At 47.6% G+C, this 18,792-nt stretch overlaps 1 protein-coding gene across 5 annotated transcripts in view; it reads right to left on the reverse strand.

Moving 5' to 3' along the window:
- Window positions 1-18,792, reverse strand: part of alad (aminolevulinate dehydratase) — a 134,024-nt gene that overhangs the window by 51,101 nt on the left and 64,131 nt on the right. For all 5 annotated transcript variants that reach the window (XM_072488107.1, XM_072488106.1, XM_072488109.1 and 2 more), the window contains 4 exons: window positions 17,841-17,976; window positions 16,100-16,183; window positions 11,840-11,928; window positions 5,745-5,800 (listed from right to left, as the gene is read on the reverse strand). In XM_072488107.1, coding sequence (XP_072344208.1) covers window positions 5,745-5,800; window positions 11,840-11,928; window positions 16,100-16,183; window positions 17,841-17,976 — 365 coding nt within the window. The remainder of the gene's footprint in view (window positions 1-5,744; window positions 5,801-11,839; window positions 11,929-16,099; window positions 16,184-17,840; window positions 17,977-18,792) is intronic.

The raw sequence follows: 18,792 nt of genomic DNA on the forward strand, positions 1-18,792 counted from the left end.
ATTGACACTGATATGTAAAGGGGCTTCAGGTGGCCCTTGTGTCAGGTGGTGTGTTGTTAGATTTTTGTGCAGAGGCTGTGGAAGTGAAATAAATGGTGTTTGGTGAAAAGGAACAGGGCTTTTGACTCTTCATCCAACGATAACTAAAACGTATAACACCTCGCTGCACCCTGACCCTCCCCGCAGCACCATCACTCTCCCCTGCAGCACCCTGATCCTCATCTGCAGCACCCGGATCCTCACCTGCAGCACCCGGATCCTCCCCTGCAGCATCCTGATCCTCCCCTGCAGCACCCTGATCCTCCCCTGCAGCACCCTGATCCTCCCCTGCAGCACCCTGATCCTCCCCTGCAGCACCCTAATCCTCCCCTGCAGCACCCTGACCCTCCCCTGCAGCACCCTGATCCTCACCTGCAGCACCCTGATCCTCCCCTGCAGCACCCTGATCCTCCCCTGCAGCACTCTGATCCTCCCCTGCAGCACCCTGATCCTCACCTGCAGCACCCTGATCCTCCCCTGCAGCACCCTGATCCTCCCCTGCAGCACCCTGATCCACCCCTGCAGCATCCCGATCCTCCCCTGCAGCACCCTGTTCCTCCCCTGCAGCACCCTGATCCTCCCCTGCAGCACCCTGATCCTCCCCTGCAGCACCCTGATCCTCCCCTGCAGCACCCTGATCCTCCCCTGCAGCACCCTGATCCTCCCCTGCAGCATCCCGATCCTCCCCTGCAGCACCCTGTTCCTCCCCTGCAGCACGCTGATCCTCCCCTGCAGCACCCTGATCCTCCCCTGCAGCACCGTGATCCTCCCCTGCAGCACCCTGATCCTCCCCTGCAGCACCCTGATCCACCCCTGCAGCACCCTGATTCTCCCATGCAGCACCCTCCACCTCCCCGCAGCACCCTGATCCTCCCCTGCAGCACGCTGATCCTCCCCTGCAGCACCCTGATCCTCCCCTGCAGCACCCTGATCCTCCCCTGCAGCACCCTGATCCTCCCCTGCAGCACCCTGATCCTCCCCTGCAGCACCCTGATCCTCCCCTGCAGCACCTTGATCCTCCCCTGCAGCACCTTGATCCTCCCCTGCAGCACCTTGATCCTCCCCTGCAGCACCCTGATCCTCCCCTGCAGCACCCTGATCCTCCCCTGCAGCACCCTGATCCTCCCCTGCAGCACCCTGATCCTCCCCTGCAGCACACTCACCCTCTCCTGCAACACCCTGATCCTCCCCTGCAGCACCCTCACCGTGTTAAGTAATGGGTTAAGAGTTAAGCATTAAGAGACATTGCAATTAGTTGTCTCATTTATGTTAAGTATCCAATGATTGACACTGATATGTAAAGGGGCTTCAGGTGGCCCTTGTGTCAGGTGGTGTGTTGTTCGATTTTTGAGCAGAGACAGTGGAAGTGAAATAAATGATGTTTGGTGAAAAGGAACAGGACTTTTGACTCTTCATACAACGGTAACTAAAACGTCTAACAATGGTAGCAGCGGATGGTTGCTGTGCAAATGTGAAGGTTTGAAAGATACAACTTTTCCTGATCAAACGAAGGAGTGAGTGAGAAGGAAAAAAAAAAGATACATGGCTGAACCCAGGATAAAGATGGCTGGATGTGACTATCCTCCCTTATTTTCTGAAGGGGAATCGTACGATCAATGGAGAAGTGCAGTAGTTATGTGGACTAAGGTAACTGCTTTGGGAAAGAGAAAACAAGGTATGGCATTGGCTCTTTCTCTACCATATGGCAGTAAAATCCGAAACAAAGTGCTTTCTGAGCTGGAATTGGAAGAGTTAGTCTCAGAAGAAGGTCTGGAGACTTTATTACATTATATAGATAAGATTTATAAGAAAGGTGACTTATTAAGTCCGTATGAAGCATGGTCGGATTTTGATAAGTTCTGGAAAATGGAGGATATCTCCATGGAAGACTATATAAAAGGCTGCAGAAACACAATCTGGAATTTCCAGTCTGTGTTGACCTTTAAATTACTTGACTGTGCTAGAGTGAGCAACATGGGTAGGCTCCTGGTTTTGACAGGAGTTCAGTTTACTGATAAGGATGCCTTATTCGAACAGATGACAAAAACTTTACAAAAGTTTCTGGGGAAACATTCGATTCCGATGGCTCTGATGACCCAAATAGGTCGGCCTGCAATAAGTCAGAATTATGGAAAATACACTACTAACAGGATGGTGAAATCGTATGGCTACGAACAGGGCTCAAGACTAGGAGACCGAGACAAGGAAATTATGAAGACAGAAACCCAGTTAGAACCTACAATAGGAAGATGAACCCCAGAAATGCATGGGGATTGATAAATCGATGTTTTCGATGTGACTCTCAATACAATTATGCTTTCAACTGTCCAACTCGTTATGATAAGAGTGTTTGAAGCGACACATGACACGGAAGAGTCAGAAGAGGGAAAAGATAGTGACCAGAAAGAAGGCATTGTCCTATTGACAAGCAGTTTTACGCTGGTAATGAGGGTGTTGGTTGCAGAATCCTTCAATTGTGCTGTATTGGACAGTGGCTGCACATCCGCTGTGTGTGGAATTGACTGGTTAAAATATTACCTGGACTCTTTGAATGCTGAAAATCGTAACAAGGTTAAGGAATTTGAAAGTTCCACAAGTGAATCATTTCATTAGCACGGATGTTGTATCAAGTGAAATACCTTTGCTTCTGAGCAGTTGATGAAGAAAGCACACATGACGCTGGATATGGAACAGGATAAGGCAACAGTTTTTGGAAAGACGGTGGACTTACAATTTACACAATCGGGACACTATTGTATTCCATTACTGAAAAATAATATTTCAAGTAGAGTGGTTAAGGATGTGTTAATGGCAGTTGAAAATGGGACTTTAGCTGATAAAAAGCTTGTTGTATTAAAACTGCATAGGCAATTTCCTCGGAGGCTGAAAAATGTATTAAAGGATGCAGGGGTAAGGGATGAAGACTATACTAAACTGATAGAACAGGTTAGTGATTGCTGTGAAGTGTGTAGGAAGTACAGAAGGACACCAGCACGACCGATAGTAACCCTACCTTTGGCCAGGGATTTTAACGAGGCTGTGGACCTTCAGATCTGGGATACGGCCATTTTTCCGAAAGGACAACTACCAAAAGTTGGTACAAAGGTGACATACTTGCCTGAAGGGTCTAGTCAATGGAAGGATGCAACTGTTATTAGAGCAGGGAAGGCCACTGGAAAGTATAAACATTGGTTGAATGTACAGCATTCAGCGGAGGGAGTCAAGACAATGGATTGGGAACACTAAGTTCAAAAATGGAGGTCACAGAAACGCAGTGCCAATTCAGATAGTACATCGGTTAGTGAACAGGTCCGCAGGAAAAGGTCGAGAATTTTGAAAGGACATCCCACAGCAGGTAGGAAAGATTAAGCAGTAGCAGTATAGAACAAGTTACCAGGCAGGAGAGGGGAAGTAGTTTATCAAGGTCTCGGAACATGAGTAAGACTACAAATACTAATCGGAGTAGAAGCCCACATGCACGTGAGATTTTGGTGGCTTCCAATAAATTATATGAAAGGTTATCAAAGATGCTAAACAGCAAGAACTGCATAGTTGGAGTGAATTTGGGGTATACACGGAAGTACCAGATAGGGGACAAAGAGCTCTGTCCCACAGATGGATTTGCACGGAAAAGGTTCTTCCGGATGGAACGGCAAAGGCCAGGCTCGTGGCAAGGGGATTTGAAGAAAGCTTAGAAGATCAGGATTTAAGGGTAAATTCACATACAGCAGGAAAGGTTATTTTAAATATCATCTTTTAGCCACAAAGGCATGGGAATGCAAATCTATAGATATGAAAGCTGCCTTCTTGCAGGGGCATCAGCTCCAGAGAGACATTTTTCTCCGATCTCCTAAAGAAGCAGCTAACACAGAAGGGGTATTCTGGAAGCTGAACAAATGTGTATGTGGTTTAAATGTTGCATCTAGAGTCTGGTATTTTTCGGTGAGGTCATAGATTTCATAGAATTTACAGTGCAGAAGGAGGCCATTCGGCCCATCGAGTCTGCACCGGCTCTTGGAAAGAGCACCCTACCCAAGGTCAACACCTCCACCCTATCCCCATAACCCAGTAACCCCACCCAACACTAAGGGCAATTTATCATGGCCAATCCACCTAACCTGCACATCTTTGGACTGTGGGAGGAAACCGGAGCACCCGGAGGAAACCCACGCAGACACGGGGAGGATGTGCAGACTCCGCACAGACAGTGACCCAAGCTGGAATCGAACCTGGGACCCTGGAGCTGTGAAGCAATTGTGCTATCCACAATGCTACCGTGCTGCCCATAATTTTGTTAAAGTTAGGCTGTTACCAGTTGAAAGTAGATCCAGTAATGTTTTACTGGCACTATAAAGGGAACCTTTCTGGCATCTTTATGATGCATGTCAAATAATTTTTGTGGGGTGTGACTAGTGATTTTGAAGCTTTTGTAATCTCTGGTTTGAGGAAAGAATTCAGGGTTGGAAGTCAGGCTTCCAGTGCATTTAAATATATTGGACTGGAAATTGGACAGACTAAGTTAGGGGCAACTTTACGTCAGCAATCTTATTTGGAAAGCATCAGCCCAACAGCAATTAGTCGTGGCCGAGTTTCACAAAGACGCAATGGTTTCAAAGACAGAAAAAGAGCAACTGCGAAGCTGAACTAGTTAGGTAGACAGACTAGACCGGACGTGAGTTTTGATGTCTTCGAGTTCAGTACAAAAATGAATGATCCCAAAGTGGAAGACCTAATAAGAGCAAATAAAGCATTTGGCCAAACTAAAAATGCAGGAGTGTTTTTTGAGGTTCCCGGTTTTAGGTGACCTTAGGCACTTGAAATTCATAGTTTATAGTGATGCGTCCTATGCAAATCAAGCACAGGAGGTTTTATAATTTTCCTCTTGGGGAACAATGGTAAATGTTGTCCTCCTTGTGTGGGAAACAAAGAAAATAAGGAAAGTGGTCGAAAGCACTTTGGCTGCTGAGACGTTAAGCTTTGTCGAGGCGGTGGATATGACCTTTTATATATCTCAGATATTGACAGAAATGTAACTTTTGGATATTGTTAATGAAGGGCGCCTGTTTCTGTGACTTGTTTTTCTTTCTTCCAAAAAAAAAAAATTTGAAAAAAAAAAGGGAGGAAATTGCGTGTGTGTTTTTGAGTTTCTTTAAATTTTGTTTTCACCTAATTATTTTTTTCTCCAAGGAAGGGGAGACTGTTAAGTAATGGGTTAAGAGTTAAGGATTGCATTAAGAGACATTGCAATTAGTTGTCCCATTTATGTTAAGTATCCAAAGACTGACACTGATATGTAAAGAGGATTCAGGTCAGGTGGCCCTTGTCAGGTGGTGTGTTGTTAGATTTTTGTGCAGAGGCTGTGGAAGTGAAATAAATGGTGTTTGGTGAAAAGGACCAGGACTTTTGACTCTTCATCCAACGATAACTAAAACGTATAACACCTCGCAGCACCCTGACCCTCCCCTGCAGCACCCACTCTCCCAGACCCACATTGCAATACAGACCTGTGCAGATCCACACGGCAGCGCACAGGCCTACGCAGACCCGCATTGCAGTGCACAGACCTACGCCGTCCTGCACTGCAGCACACAATACTACGCAGACCCGCATTGCAGCACACAGGCCTACACAGACCCACACTGCAGCGCACAGATCCACATCAGCCTGCAGTAAACCACACTGAGATTTAACATGCTGAAACTCACCGGAAAGGTCCGTAGAAACAGGAAGCAAACTTTGCGCTGTAGCTCAGCAATGCAACCTACAGGGGCAACACATTAAACAACAGGGTTAAAGGTCCATCCGCATTCACACAGCTGAGAAACCCTGACACCCCTTCTCGACTGAACCCCCCCCCCCCCCCCCCCTCGTTCCCACCCTCATTATGGGCATATGGTAGCACAGTGATTAGCACTGTTCCTTCACAGCACCAGGGTCCCGGCATAGGTCACTGTCTGTGCGGAGTCTGCACATTCTCCCTGTGCTGCGTGGGATTCCTCCGGGCGCTCCGGTTTCCTCCCACAAGTTCCGAAAGACATGCTTGTTAAGTGAATTGGACATTCTGAATTCTCCCTCAGTGTCGCCGAACAGGCGCCGGAATGTGGCGACTAATGGATTTTCACAGTGGCTTCATTGCAGTGTTAATGTAAGCTTACTTGTGACACTAATAAAGATCATTATTGACATGTCTTGATCAGTGTACTAAATCTGACACAAACCAGAAGGCTGGGGGTTCGAGCCTGGGTCTGTGCTGAGCTGTGTTCTCAGCTGGGGGCGCATTGGGGCATTAACACTCGGTTCAGTGTTCGGAATAGGACACGTTAGCCAGAATTTCCATCTCTCAGCGAATCGGATATTGCAGGAACATGCCCAGATGTGAACAATGGTTAGTCAGATTCATCCGAATATCATTGCCAAACTGTTTGTTTGAGAATCCATGATTACTTTCTGACATACTGGAGGGCTATTTTATTACAATCCCAGATCAGGTGCACCAGTTGCTAGGATACCAGACAGAAACCCCAATATTTTATTTCACTTGTAAGACAGTGAGGAAAGGATACCTCGCTCCAGGAGTGATTCCACACACACACACAAAGGGATATGGTACATTAAAACAAACTTCATCACTAACACAGTGTTACTCTAGCATTAACAAGAAAATAGTTTACAATTACCAGTTAAACAATGCTTAATAGTGAAATGAAACACACCTATCTTTTATCGCCACTCAAGCAAAACCCATCTCGGCTCAGAATCCACTTTTAAATACAGTTAGCCAAACCGGGAATACTTGCTGTAAACAGATGTCTTGGATAAACTGCTTTGAGAGAGAGAGATCCTTCAGGAACCAGCTTGCAAATTCTTGCCTGTGTCAAACTACGGTTTAACTTCCCAGCATTTGGCAAAAAGCTGCTTGCCTGTTCACGTCCCCAATCAAAACTGAACTGAAACTCAGCACTTGACCGCCTCAGCCCCTGGCTCCTCCCATTAATTACATCATCTTACTAAAGCTAAACACAATATCTCTAATTATCTACTCCCCAGGGTACCTTCTTTACATGAACAAAATTCCATTAGCCTAACTTTAATTATGCTTTAACTATCCCTTTTGTAATCACAAAGCCTGGCTGTCTTTCAAACCAGAACTTTTAAACACTCGACTGCAGCAGTCACACACTAACCCAGACTTTTGACCCTTACTGCACTAAATACATATAATACAACATATCTGAAATTCGGACATTTATCACACAGTGAATCTACCTCAGTAAAACGTATTGTGCTCAGGAGAGGAGACAACGACTTCCGGTGGCAGCCTTGAGCTGAGTGGTCACATGAAAGGTGGCTCTCGTCTAAGAACTTATGACTGCGGCCTTTTAACCCAACAAACAGGCACCAAAGGTATCAATAATCCCTCGCTGTAACCCCGCATCGACCAGATTTACAAGCAGTATGGGAAAGAACCGCACAGCCGAAAAGCCAGTAGAGACGAGGGGAGGGAAACCTCAGCCCCGAGCAGGGAACCACACGGGAAGGCCCAGAACCGGCGAGGGTTGACCCCGCAGATCTCCCAGCGCAGACCCAGGCGCTGAGGGACAAGTTGACAAGTTTCATCATCTCCCAGTTCCAGAGACACAGGGAGGAGATGAGAAAAGACCTCCTGCCAGCCGGTGAGGGGGCAGTGGAAGCTGCTACGCCCCTATAAAGAAGGCAATGGGCAATATGGAGCAGAGGCTCGAGGTTCATGAAAATACAACACCGGAACTCGAAAAAGTTGCCACAGATCAAAGGTTATGGAAACCAAGGGCACCGGATCCCGGAACTCAACGCGAAGTTAGCGAGCCTGGCCAGAACCCAGAAGGATCTGAAGGACAAAAGCGATGACCAGGAGAACATATCAGGTCGGCAGAATCTGATCGTGGGGCTGACGGTGGGAATGGAGGAGAGAAACCCCACAGGGCACACAACCGAGATACTCGGGAAGCTGATCAGCGAGGATGGCTTTGTCAAGTGCGGGAAGTGAACCGCGCCCGCAGGTCACCTCAGCAGTGGCCCAGTGCTGAGGAACCACCGCGGGCGATAATCGTGCAGCTCCACAGGTGTCAGGACAAAGACCAGATTCTGAGGAGTGCGAGGGGGTGTAAGTGGGAAGGACATTGGTGTCAACCTGGTCAAGCACCGGGTAGAATTCAATGGTGCCAACTCCGCACTGTACAAAAGTGGGGTGAGGTTTTACCATGCAAAGCTATGCAGTTTTGATCAGCGGCCATCTTTCTAAAGGGTCTGCACTTGCAGAGTTGCGCAAGAAGCTCGCAGAACGGGAAGGTCCGTTTGAGCATGCGCAAGACGCCGCGCATGCGCAATCACGAAAACGGCCATCGGTAAAGGAACCGCTATCTGCGCATGAGCAATCGCTTCCTACGCGCTACGTCACATGCGTCATGAAGTCAGAGGCCCCGGACCGCGCCCATTTAAAGGGGAAACGTCCCAAATCAAAGAAAAAATCTTTTAAAGCCATAAAACCTTCCTTCACCTGGAGCGACAGCACAATGCGTCAAATTGAACCAGGGAATGGAATTAACCTCCGAAGAACCCTGCAACAAGCAGTTGCCTACGCCCAAACCGACGATTCCGACCTTGAATTCTTCGATACCGACCTTCACATTTTCTCTGGACCTCGCGAGCCCTATGCCAGCTCGGACGCAAACAGTAATGATGTGGTCTTAGAAGACTACGACTCGGACGAACCTTTCACCTTGTGAGGCTACCCCAGTACCAAATCCGAACCGCAACTAGATGTGTTGCACATTGGCGACCCCCGTATTGAATCCGGCGCAGACGCGGATTTTTTCTTCGGATTTGAGGATCTTCAGCCCAGCAGATATGACATCCCAACTCGTGAGTGCAGGATTATGCTGCGGCCTGAAACCAAGAGACAGAGAGCGGTACAAGCCCACAGAGAGCAGCCTGCTGCCACACAGAGCGTGGTCCACGCACCGCTCAGGGTTCCTGGCTCTACGAAAGAAGACATGCAAGACTCCACACCGCAGTCCTTGCATGAACAAGAAGTGACTCCAGTGTCACAAGCCTCCACAGCGAGCTCGTGGACAGACTCCACGATAGAAGAAACGCAAGACACCACTCCGCTGTCCTTGCACACACAAGTGACTCAGGTGTCACAAGCCTCTGCAGCGAGCTCGTGGACAGCCTCCACGGTAGAAGCAACGCAAGACTCCGACGCGCAGTCCTTGCAGGAACAAGACCATGAGGATCTAGCAACCTCCTCCGACCAACTAGCAGCAGACGATACAAGTCTGCCATGCTCAAGGAAACAATAAGAAGACTATAACAGCCTACCATGCTCCAGTGCACAGCAGGACGACCATGACGGTCTATCATGCTACAGTGAAGAACAAAGCGACGATGACAGTCCAAGCCCAAATGAAGGACACAGCACGACAATGACAGTCCACCCACATTGTTTGCGCCACCAGATGAAGACTCTGACAGTATACCCAGCCCAAGTGAACAACAAGCAGCTATTGAAGCTCTACCCACGGCATGTGAGACGAGTGACGACAGCATCCCACTTCCCATGCAAGATGTGCAAAGTGACAGACCTCAGTTAGTGTGTACAGAGGCACTCGATGATCACTGTGAGACCACTGGTGACTCTGGTGACACCATGATACTTCCACACTCATTCGATCGAACCTCTCCACAAGTCAATGCATTCCTGCATGTTCCGACTCCAGACGTGCAGCTTCAAGAAATCTCAGCTGACTCCAGTGAACCTGCTAAGACTCCAGACGGGGAGCATCAACAAAACAACACTGACTCAGTTAAAACAGACCAGACTCCAGATGGGGAGCAACCAAACGCCGACTCTGATTCACGTAAGCCGGACTTTACTCCAGACAGGGAGTGCCGCAACCTCAGTGATGGCACGCTCAGGGTGACAGCAGATGCCACAACGACAGGAGATGGATCACTTAACAATTACACTGGGTCAGTACTAACAAGCAGCGGCTACAGTCCAAGAGGAATACACCAATATTCACCACAGCTATATCCACACATTTTTTCCGCACCAGCAGTGCAGCCAATGACAGCTCATGCTGGACAAACCCAGTATTCAGGAATGCAGCAGCCAGCAGTCTATGCAGCATGTTCTCAAACAGGCCAGCACTACGGATTGCCCACTAATGGAATCAAGACCGAAGGAGGACTACCGCAAGTGCAATCTGCACTACAGACTGGATGCCTTAGTTACAGCCCAGGATTTGCTGCACCCCAGCCTGGCCAGACAGCATATTCCTATCAGATGCAAGGTTCTAGTTTCACACCATCATCAAGTACTTATGCGAGCAGCAATTCTGTTTCCGCTTCAACACTTCTCAGCAGGATCAACCTTCCTGCACAGCACGTGGTCAGAACCAGTATGTACAGTCTTATCCAACTTCAACATATGGCACATCCATGATCTCGAATTAATGCTGTTGATGGTACCTCTTCAACGTCAACACCTTATCAGCGACAAGGTGCCATCCGACAGCAACATCACAAACATCGAAAAAAGAAAGGGACTCCAAATCAGACAGCAAAGTGATTTGACCACTTCTTGGTTCCTGTGGCACAGGAACGTTGATGTTGTTCATAACCAAGAGAGACATTTGACCATGATGATTGATGGTTTTTGGACTCACACAAATGATTTGGACTTGTTGTTTAATCACTGTTCCCATGACTTGTATATTCTACCTGTTCTTTGTTCAATTTTCTCAGTGTGCAGAAAATATGTAACATATAAAAAAGGGGTGATGTGCATCAATGTAAATGCATGTAGGCTAGCTAGACACTAGAGGGAGCACCAAAGACATCACACACAAACACTCAACCAATCGATCAAGTAGATAGGACATGACCAATAGACATTCACGATACACAAGGAGGTGACAGGACCACAGGGGGGCATTACACCAACCCATATATAAAGGACACCACACACATGATCTGCCTCTTTCCAGTGGAGACAGTCAGTGAGTACAGACACAGGGTTGATTCAATATTACACCCACCACGTGGATTGCAGCAACTGGTTAGTCAGTCTGGGTAGCTATAGTAGGATTAGCAGTAGTGTCGAACCCGAGTAATAGAAGTGTAAATAGTTTCATAAACGTGTTGAAGTTATCTCCACGTCTGAGCCTTCCTTTGTCAAGTGCACACAAGGAAGCCGCTTATGTTACACATACAACATAACATATCATACACCGGGGTTCAGACTTGCCTGAAGTCCCCGAAAACCCAAGAGGGTAACAGGATTTCCCTCCCCATCAAAACAAAATTTTACTAATTATAGATTACGAACGATGAAAAGACCCCGGCAATAAATGTAAATACATATGTAAAGTTGTGTGTAGCTCGTATCACTAAATGTTAAGAGTCCCGATAAGAACACCTGTTTAAAAAAAAACTATAAGGTACCCACTAATGTAAATCGAGGAGTGAAAAGATAGAATTGGGACCAGTCACAGACACTGGGGCAGCCTGTGTTGATGTTGTCCCTGTGTTGATTATTCTTGTTGTTTCTTTATTGTTCTGCAAAGTTTGGACATTAAGTGCAAAATGCCGATTAAAAATATGTTTTCTAAAAAAAGGACATTGAAGAAACAACAGTGCAGATGGACAGACCTGAATCATGTTTGGAACCTGCAACTCGCCAGGAGAGAAATCTCAGGAGAAATGTGTACACACGCGTAGATCTTACTCCAGTGCTCGTTGCTGAGTACAGTCTTACCTTGTTTCCCAGTTCATTGGAGACGAGAGCCTGTTTTATGGATCTTACTCTGCCATCCATCATATCTGAGGGAGCCACAATATGACATCCTGAAACAAAAACAAATGTAAATTCTTAGTCACACGCAATGAGGAACGTTCCCATCGGAGGGTAGACTCAAAGAGAGACTTATCCATCCTTAGCATAACTGTTTAAAAAAAAACAGAGATATCGAGGCTGCCTTGGGCAGTCAGAAAGGAATGCGTAGACAATTGGAGGATTAGATCTTCATCCGAGTTCAGACAATCGAATTAAAATGTTTCAACAACTGGGCTTCTTTGTCCAATGAGACACAAGTTGAGTTTACTTGGTGCTCATTGTGAACGACAGGAATTTGGGCAACAGATTTATTTCCATTGAGATCCATCCAATCTCATTACATTGATGACCTTTAGCCATCTGGGAAAGATCCTTGCCTGGTTTCCAGTGCATTTTGTTCGCAGAATTCAACCTCAATCCCTCCTCCCTACAGGAGTCCAGCTCAGTTCCAAGGTACAAAGAACAAAGAAATGTACAGCACAGGAACAGGCCCTTTGGCCCTCCAAGCCCGTGCCGACCATGCTGCCCGTCTAAACTAAAATCTTCCACACTTTCTGGGTCCATATCCCTCTATTCCCATCCTATTCATGTATTTGTCCAGATGCCCCTTAAATGTCACTATCGTCCCTGCTTCCACCACCTCCTCCGGCAGCGAGTTCCAGGCACCCACTACCCTCCGTGTAAAAAAAAAACTTGTCTCGTACATCTCCTCTAAACCTTGCCCTTTGCACCTTTAAACCTAGGCCCCCTAGTAATTGACCCCTCTACTCTGAGGAAAAGTCTCGGAGTATCCACTCTGTCTATGCCCCTCATAATTTTGTATACCTCTATCTAGCCACCCCTCAACCTCCGTTGTTTCAGTGAGAACAAACCGAGTTTATTCAACCTCTCCTCATAGCTAAGGCCCTCCATACCAGGCAACATCCTGGTAAATCTCTTCTGCACCCTCTCTAAAGCCTCCACATCCTTCTGGTAGTGAGGCGACCAGAATTGAACACGATACTCCAAGTGTGGCCTAACTAAGGTCTTATACAGCTGCAACATGACTTGCCAATTCTTATACTCAGTGCACCGGCCAATGAGGGAAAGCATGCCGTATGCCTTCTTGACTACCTTCTCCACCTGTGTTGCCCCTTTCAGTGACCTGTGGACCTGTACACCTAGATCTCTCTGACTTTCAATCCTCTTGAGGGTTCTACCATTCACTGTATATTCCCTACCAGCATTAGACCTTCCAAAATGCATTACCTCACATTTGTCTGGATTAAACTCCATCTGCCATCTCTCCGCCCAACTCTCCAAACGATCTAAATCCTGCTGTCTCCTCTGACAGTCCTCATCGCTATCCGCAATTCCACCAACCTTTGTGTCGTCTGCAAACTTACTAATCAGACCAGTTATATTTTCCTCCAAATCATTTATATAGACTACGAACAGCAAAGGTCCCAGCACTGATCCTTGCGGAACACCACTAGTCACAGCCCTCCAATTAGAAAAGCACCCTTCCATTGCTACTCTCTGTCTTCTATGACCTAGCCAGTTCTGTATCCACCTTGCCAGCTCACCCCTGATCCCGTGTGACTTCACCTTTTGTCAAATGATGCGGTCTAAAGACACTTGTGATGTCCAGTCTTCATTAGAGAGGGGAGACCCTGGCCTCTGCTTGCCTGGGCTAGATTGTAACACAGGTGAAGGGACGTGAAGTTAATCAATGTCCATACAGAAATGGGATGTTTAGCCTGTGGTCATGTGAACATGTAAAGTCTCTCAGTAGCTTTAAGTTCCTTCAGTCGTTTAACTACAAAATCCTTTCCCTTTGTTTGAGATGTGATTTTTTATTTCTCTCAGGATGGGGAATCTGTGGAATTCCCTTTCCCAGAAAGCAGTGGAGGCCGGGTCCATAGAATCCCCACAATGCAGGAGGCCATTCAGTGCCAGAGGTTTGGAGGTTGGAATCCTTCAAGAAGGTTGTCAGAATGAAACTACTGGCCAGTCAGTTTAACCTCACTGGGAAAGCTTTGAGAAACAATAATCTGGGCAAAATTACCCCACTGGAGTGGAGTTCCCACCACCAGAAGCTGTTGACCAATCAAACCGCCTCAATTGTCCCACCAGTGTGTGAGCCTCCTGGCACCTGCCCTGCTTCTGGTAAAATTCCAACAGGGATACAGGGGTAGGAATGGTCCCACTGGCATAAGTCCCAATTTTCAGTCAACCTCCACCCCCATCGGCCTAGAAGTGCGCCCCCAGAGAGTTGGAACAATTCCGGTCCGTGTGGTCCTTGGAACCTTGGAACCTATCATTCTTTCAAAGCTTTTATTCCCTTGTTACTGTAATTTTACTGATCGGTTTTGGTGAGTCCCTGTCCCCGATATTTGTTTCCTTGGGACGTCTGACATGCTGATGTCTCCCTCTACTGCAAATACTGACGCTAATTAATCATTCAGTCAGTCGGCCATTTCCTTATTTTCATGGACAATGTCTCAGCTATCAGATTTCAAGAGGCCCACATTATTCCTGAACACTTTTCCTCATGTGATTGTGAAAATATTATGTTGAGTTTGATATCCTGTGCAAGTTTCTTTACATGGCCCTATTTTGTAGCCCTTGCTATCTCCTTTGTCACCCTCTGCTATTCTCTGTTTCTTTCTCAGTTTACTGTGGATAGTCTCTGTCTCACTGCATTGATATCAGACTTACCGAAATCTAGAACCTTGGTCATTTTTTTCAGTTTTATCTCTTTCAAGTACACACTGAATCTAATCATGTCATGAAGCCTGGCAGACATCATCCTAGTTTTGAGGGACTGATGACGATTATGCTCATTGTTAGATAAACGTTCACACATTGTTAGGCTGCTAACTAAATCTGGCTTGTTAGTCAGCACTAAATCTAATGTGGCATTGTCCGCTTGTTGGCTTTCGATGCATATTGATGCGGTGAATCAAATAATTCCTCATCCGGGAATTACACCAGCCACAAACAGCAAAAACAACGTGAGACATTCAGGAGGGTCAGAACTCCCTTCAGTCTTGTGCTGTACCTGTGCATTAGAATCAGACACAGAGCTCTCCACTATGCTGAGGTCTGGCAGCAGGCAGATAGGCTGAACATTCCACAATGGGACCATGTTTAATATCGTTCAGTTGGGAATTTTGATGTGGTTGAAGTCAGCGTTTGGGCAACTGGTTGTGTTTTTCTGGTTTTGCATCGTTGTCAGTATCCAGCACAAAGTAAATGACTGACTAGACTCGGGTAGAATCCCCTTTTGAACCAACTCAACATGAGCCTCATTCACTCTCTGATGGCTGCCCTGCCAATTCCATTCCCCATGCCAGCCACTGGCTCCTTACAAACGCAGACAGACTGAACTTTCACCCCCCCATGCGCTTGGCCCACTTCATGTCCAGCAGACAGAGATGAAGGGTCGTGTTTGATCACATTGTATTTGAGTGATTGTTTTTATTTTGGTTGTGAATAGATTAACATCTGTGTGGTAGAGGAGGGATTTCCTGATTTCCCCATTTAATAAGGACGCAGGAGTCCAAACCGAGTGAAAGTAAGAACAAGTTTTATTTACAAACATTATATCTACACTCCCCAGTAACCCACACCGGGTTCCCCTCTGGTCGGTGCCTTGCTGACCAACCTTATATACTCTAGGTCATTGAGATACCCCACCCCTAGCAGGGGAGCTCGTACTCCGCAAGGAGCACAGGGAAGGCAAGCATTCCTACCCCGTAGGCCCAGTGCGGGATAATTTACTCCATACTCCAAACTTAGCCTTCTTATAAAAGTAAGGCAGCATAATGCTTAGCACTGTTGCTTCACAGCTCCAGGGTCCCAGGTTCGATTCCCGGCTTGGGTCACTGTCTATGCGGAGTCTGCACGTTCTCCCAGTGTCTGCGTGGGTTTCCTCCGGTTGCTCCGGTTTCCTCCCACAGTCCAAAGATGTGCAGGTTAGGTGGATTGTTCATGCTAAATTGTCCTTAGTGTGCAAAAAGGTAGGTGGGGTTACTGGGTTGCAGGGATAGGGTGGAGGTGTGGGCTTAAGTAGGGTGCTCTTTCCAAGGGCCGGTGCAGACTCAATAGGCCGAATGGCCTCCTTCTGCACTGTAAATTCTATAATTCATTGATTCTATAGCTTATGGTGAGCTAGCTGCTCCCAGTTTCTGCACTCACCTGCCTTGGCATAGGCCAGCGCCACCTCCATCAGCCTCTGGCAGCTTGCTTCAATGTTGACTGTCCCATCCTCCCGCAGTATTCCTAGATAAAAACATACAGATATTACCCCCAAGTCCAGTGCCCATTTACCTGTTGTTACCCCAGGTCCAGTGCCCATTTACCTGTTGTTACCCCCAGGTCCAGTGCCCATTACCTGTTGTTACCCCAGGTCCAGTGCCCATTACCTGTTACCCCAGGTCCAGTGCCCATTACCTGTTGTTACCCCAGGTCCAGAGCCCATTACCTGTTACCCCAGGTCCAGTGCCCATTTCCTGTTGTTACCCCAGGTCCAGTGTCCATTTCCTGTTGTTACCCCCAGGTTCAGTGCCCATTTCCTGTTGTTACCCCAGGTCCAGTGCCCATTACCTGTTGTTACCCCAGGTCCAGTGCCCATTACCTGTTGTTACCCCAGGTCCAGTGCCCATTTCCTGTTACCCCAGGTCCAGTGCCCATTTCCTGTTGTTACCCCAGGTCCAGTGCCCATTTCCTGTTGTTACCCCAGGTCCAGTGCCCATTACCTGTTGTTACCCCAGGTCCAGTGCCCATTACCTGTTGTTACCCCAGGTCCAGTGCCCATTTCCTGTTGTTACCCCCAGGTCCAGTGCCCATTTCCTGTTGTTACCCCAGGTCCAGTGCCCATTACCTGTTGTTACCCCAGGTCCAGTGCCCATTACCTGTTGTTACCCCCAGGTCCAGTGCCCATTACCTGTTGTTACCCCAGGTCCAGTGCCCATTTCCTGTTGTTACCCCAGGTCCAGTGCCCATTACCTGTTGTTACCCCAGGTCCAGTGCTCATTACCTGTTGTTACCCCAGGTCCAGTGCCCATTACCTGTTGTTACCCCAGGTCCAGTGTCCATTACCTGTTGTTACCCCCAGGTCCAGTGCCCATTTCCTGTTGTTACCCCAGGTCCAGTGCCCATTACCTGTTGTTACCCCAGGTCCAGTGCCCATTTCCTGTTGTTACCCCAGGTCCAGTGCCCATTACCTGTTGTTACCCCCCAGGTCCAGTGCCCATTACCTGTTGTTACCCCAGGTCGTGCCCATTACCTGCTGTGACCCCCAGGTCCAGTGCCCATTAGCTGCCTGTGTCCCATGGTGGCCAGTTTCTGCTTTCATCAGCCGACGCCTGCTGTGACTAGATCAGGGGTCCACAGAGGCCTAGTCAGGCAGAGTTTACAATTTAATCTGAGGCTTCATTAAAGAGCAGAAGGCGCAGGAGTCGCTCCTCTCAGTTTCACAGGGAAACTTTCAGGCCACACAGCCACTCCACAACCCTGTACAATTGCAGCCACTCTCTGACCCATGCTCATCTCCAACCTTTACCACCGAGGAGGACAATGGTGCATAGAAACACCACCAGCTTCATATTCCCCTCCAAGCCAACCATCCTGACTTGGAAACATATCGGCCATTCCTTCACTGTAGCTGGGTCAAAATCCTGAAATTCCCTCCCAAACAGCACTCTGGGTGTATCTACTCCTCAGGGAGCGCAGCAGTTCAAGAGGCAGCTCACCACAACCCTCTCATGGGCAATTAGGGATGGGTAATAAATCCCCTCACCACCCACCCCCTCACCCTCTCATCCAACCTTCTGTCTCTGGACACTTGAAACATATCCCATTTTATAAATTTGAGATGAGATGTAGGAGGGGGGGCGGTCAGCGCTACCAACAGTTTTAACCCTCCATGTTTGCTTACCACAGTGCCCATGGGAAGTGTATGGGCAGAGGCAGACATCGCAGGCAATTAGTAATGTTGGGAACGTCTTTTGCAGCTTTTTAATGGCCAGGATGGCTGGATTATCCTCCGAGTCTGCTCCAGACCCCCTCTCATCCTGTCAGAGAAAACACAGCAGTTTGAGACCAACTGTGAGCAAATCACTAGCTTTAATTTATTGCCCCGTGCCCTCAATCAATGTATTCCCAATCCAGCACAAAATTGCTGTTGAATTAAACGATCCATAAGACCAGAAAACGTAGGAGCAGAAGGAGGCCATTCTGCCCATCGAGTCTGCTCTGCCATTCAATGAGATCATGACTGATCTGATATTGTCCTCGACACCACTTTCCCGCCTTATCCCCCTCACTCTCGATTCCCTTACTAATTAAAAATCTGTCTATCTCAGCCTTGTACACACTCAACGACCCCAGTCTCTACAACCCTTTGTTGTAAAGAATTTCACAGATTCACTACCCTCAGAGACAAGAAATTCCTCCTCATCTCTGTCTTAAATGGACAGTCCCTTACTCTCATACTTTTTCTCACCCACACACACACCCATACACAGCCAAGCTCCCTCTACATTGTCCTATAGAATCACTGAACAGACAGAGGCCATTCGGTCCATCGTGTTTGCACCGGTTCTCCGAATGAGCAACTCATCTGGTTCCATGTCCTCGCCTTCTCCCCATAACCCTGCACATTCTTCCTTTTCAGAAAACTGTCTCATTCCCTTTGGACTGCCTCGACTGAACCTGCCTCCACCACACTCAGCAATGTATTCCAGAACTTAACCATCCGCTCCCTGAAAATGTTTTTTTCTCAATTCACTTTTGCTTCTTTTGCAAATTACTTCAAACCTCTGCCTTCGTGTTCGTGAGCACGAACAGTTTTTCCCTAATCTATTCTGTCCAGCTCCTTCATGCTTTTG

This window comes from Scyliorhinus torazame, chromosome 22 (genome assembly GCF_047496885.1).
Source record: "Scyliorhinus torazame isolate Kashiwa2021f chromosome 22, sScyTor2.1, whole genome shotgun sequence".
In the NCBI taxonomy this organism is placed as follows: domain Eukaryota; kingdom Metazoa; phylum Chordata; class Chondrichthyes; order Carcharhiniformes; family Scyliorhinidae; genus Scyliorhinus; species Scyliorhinus torazame.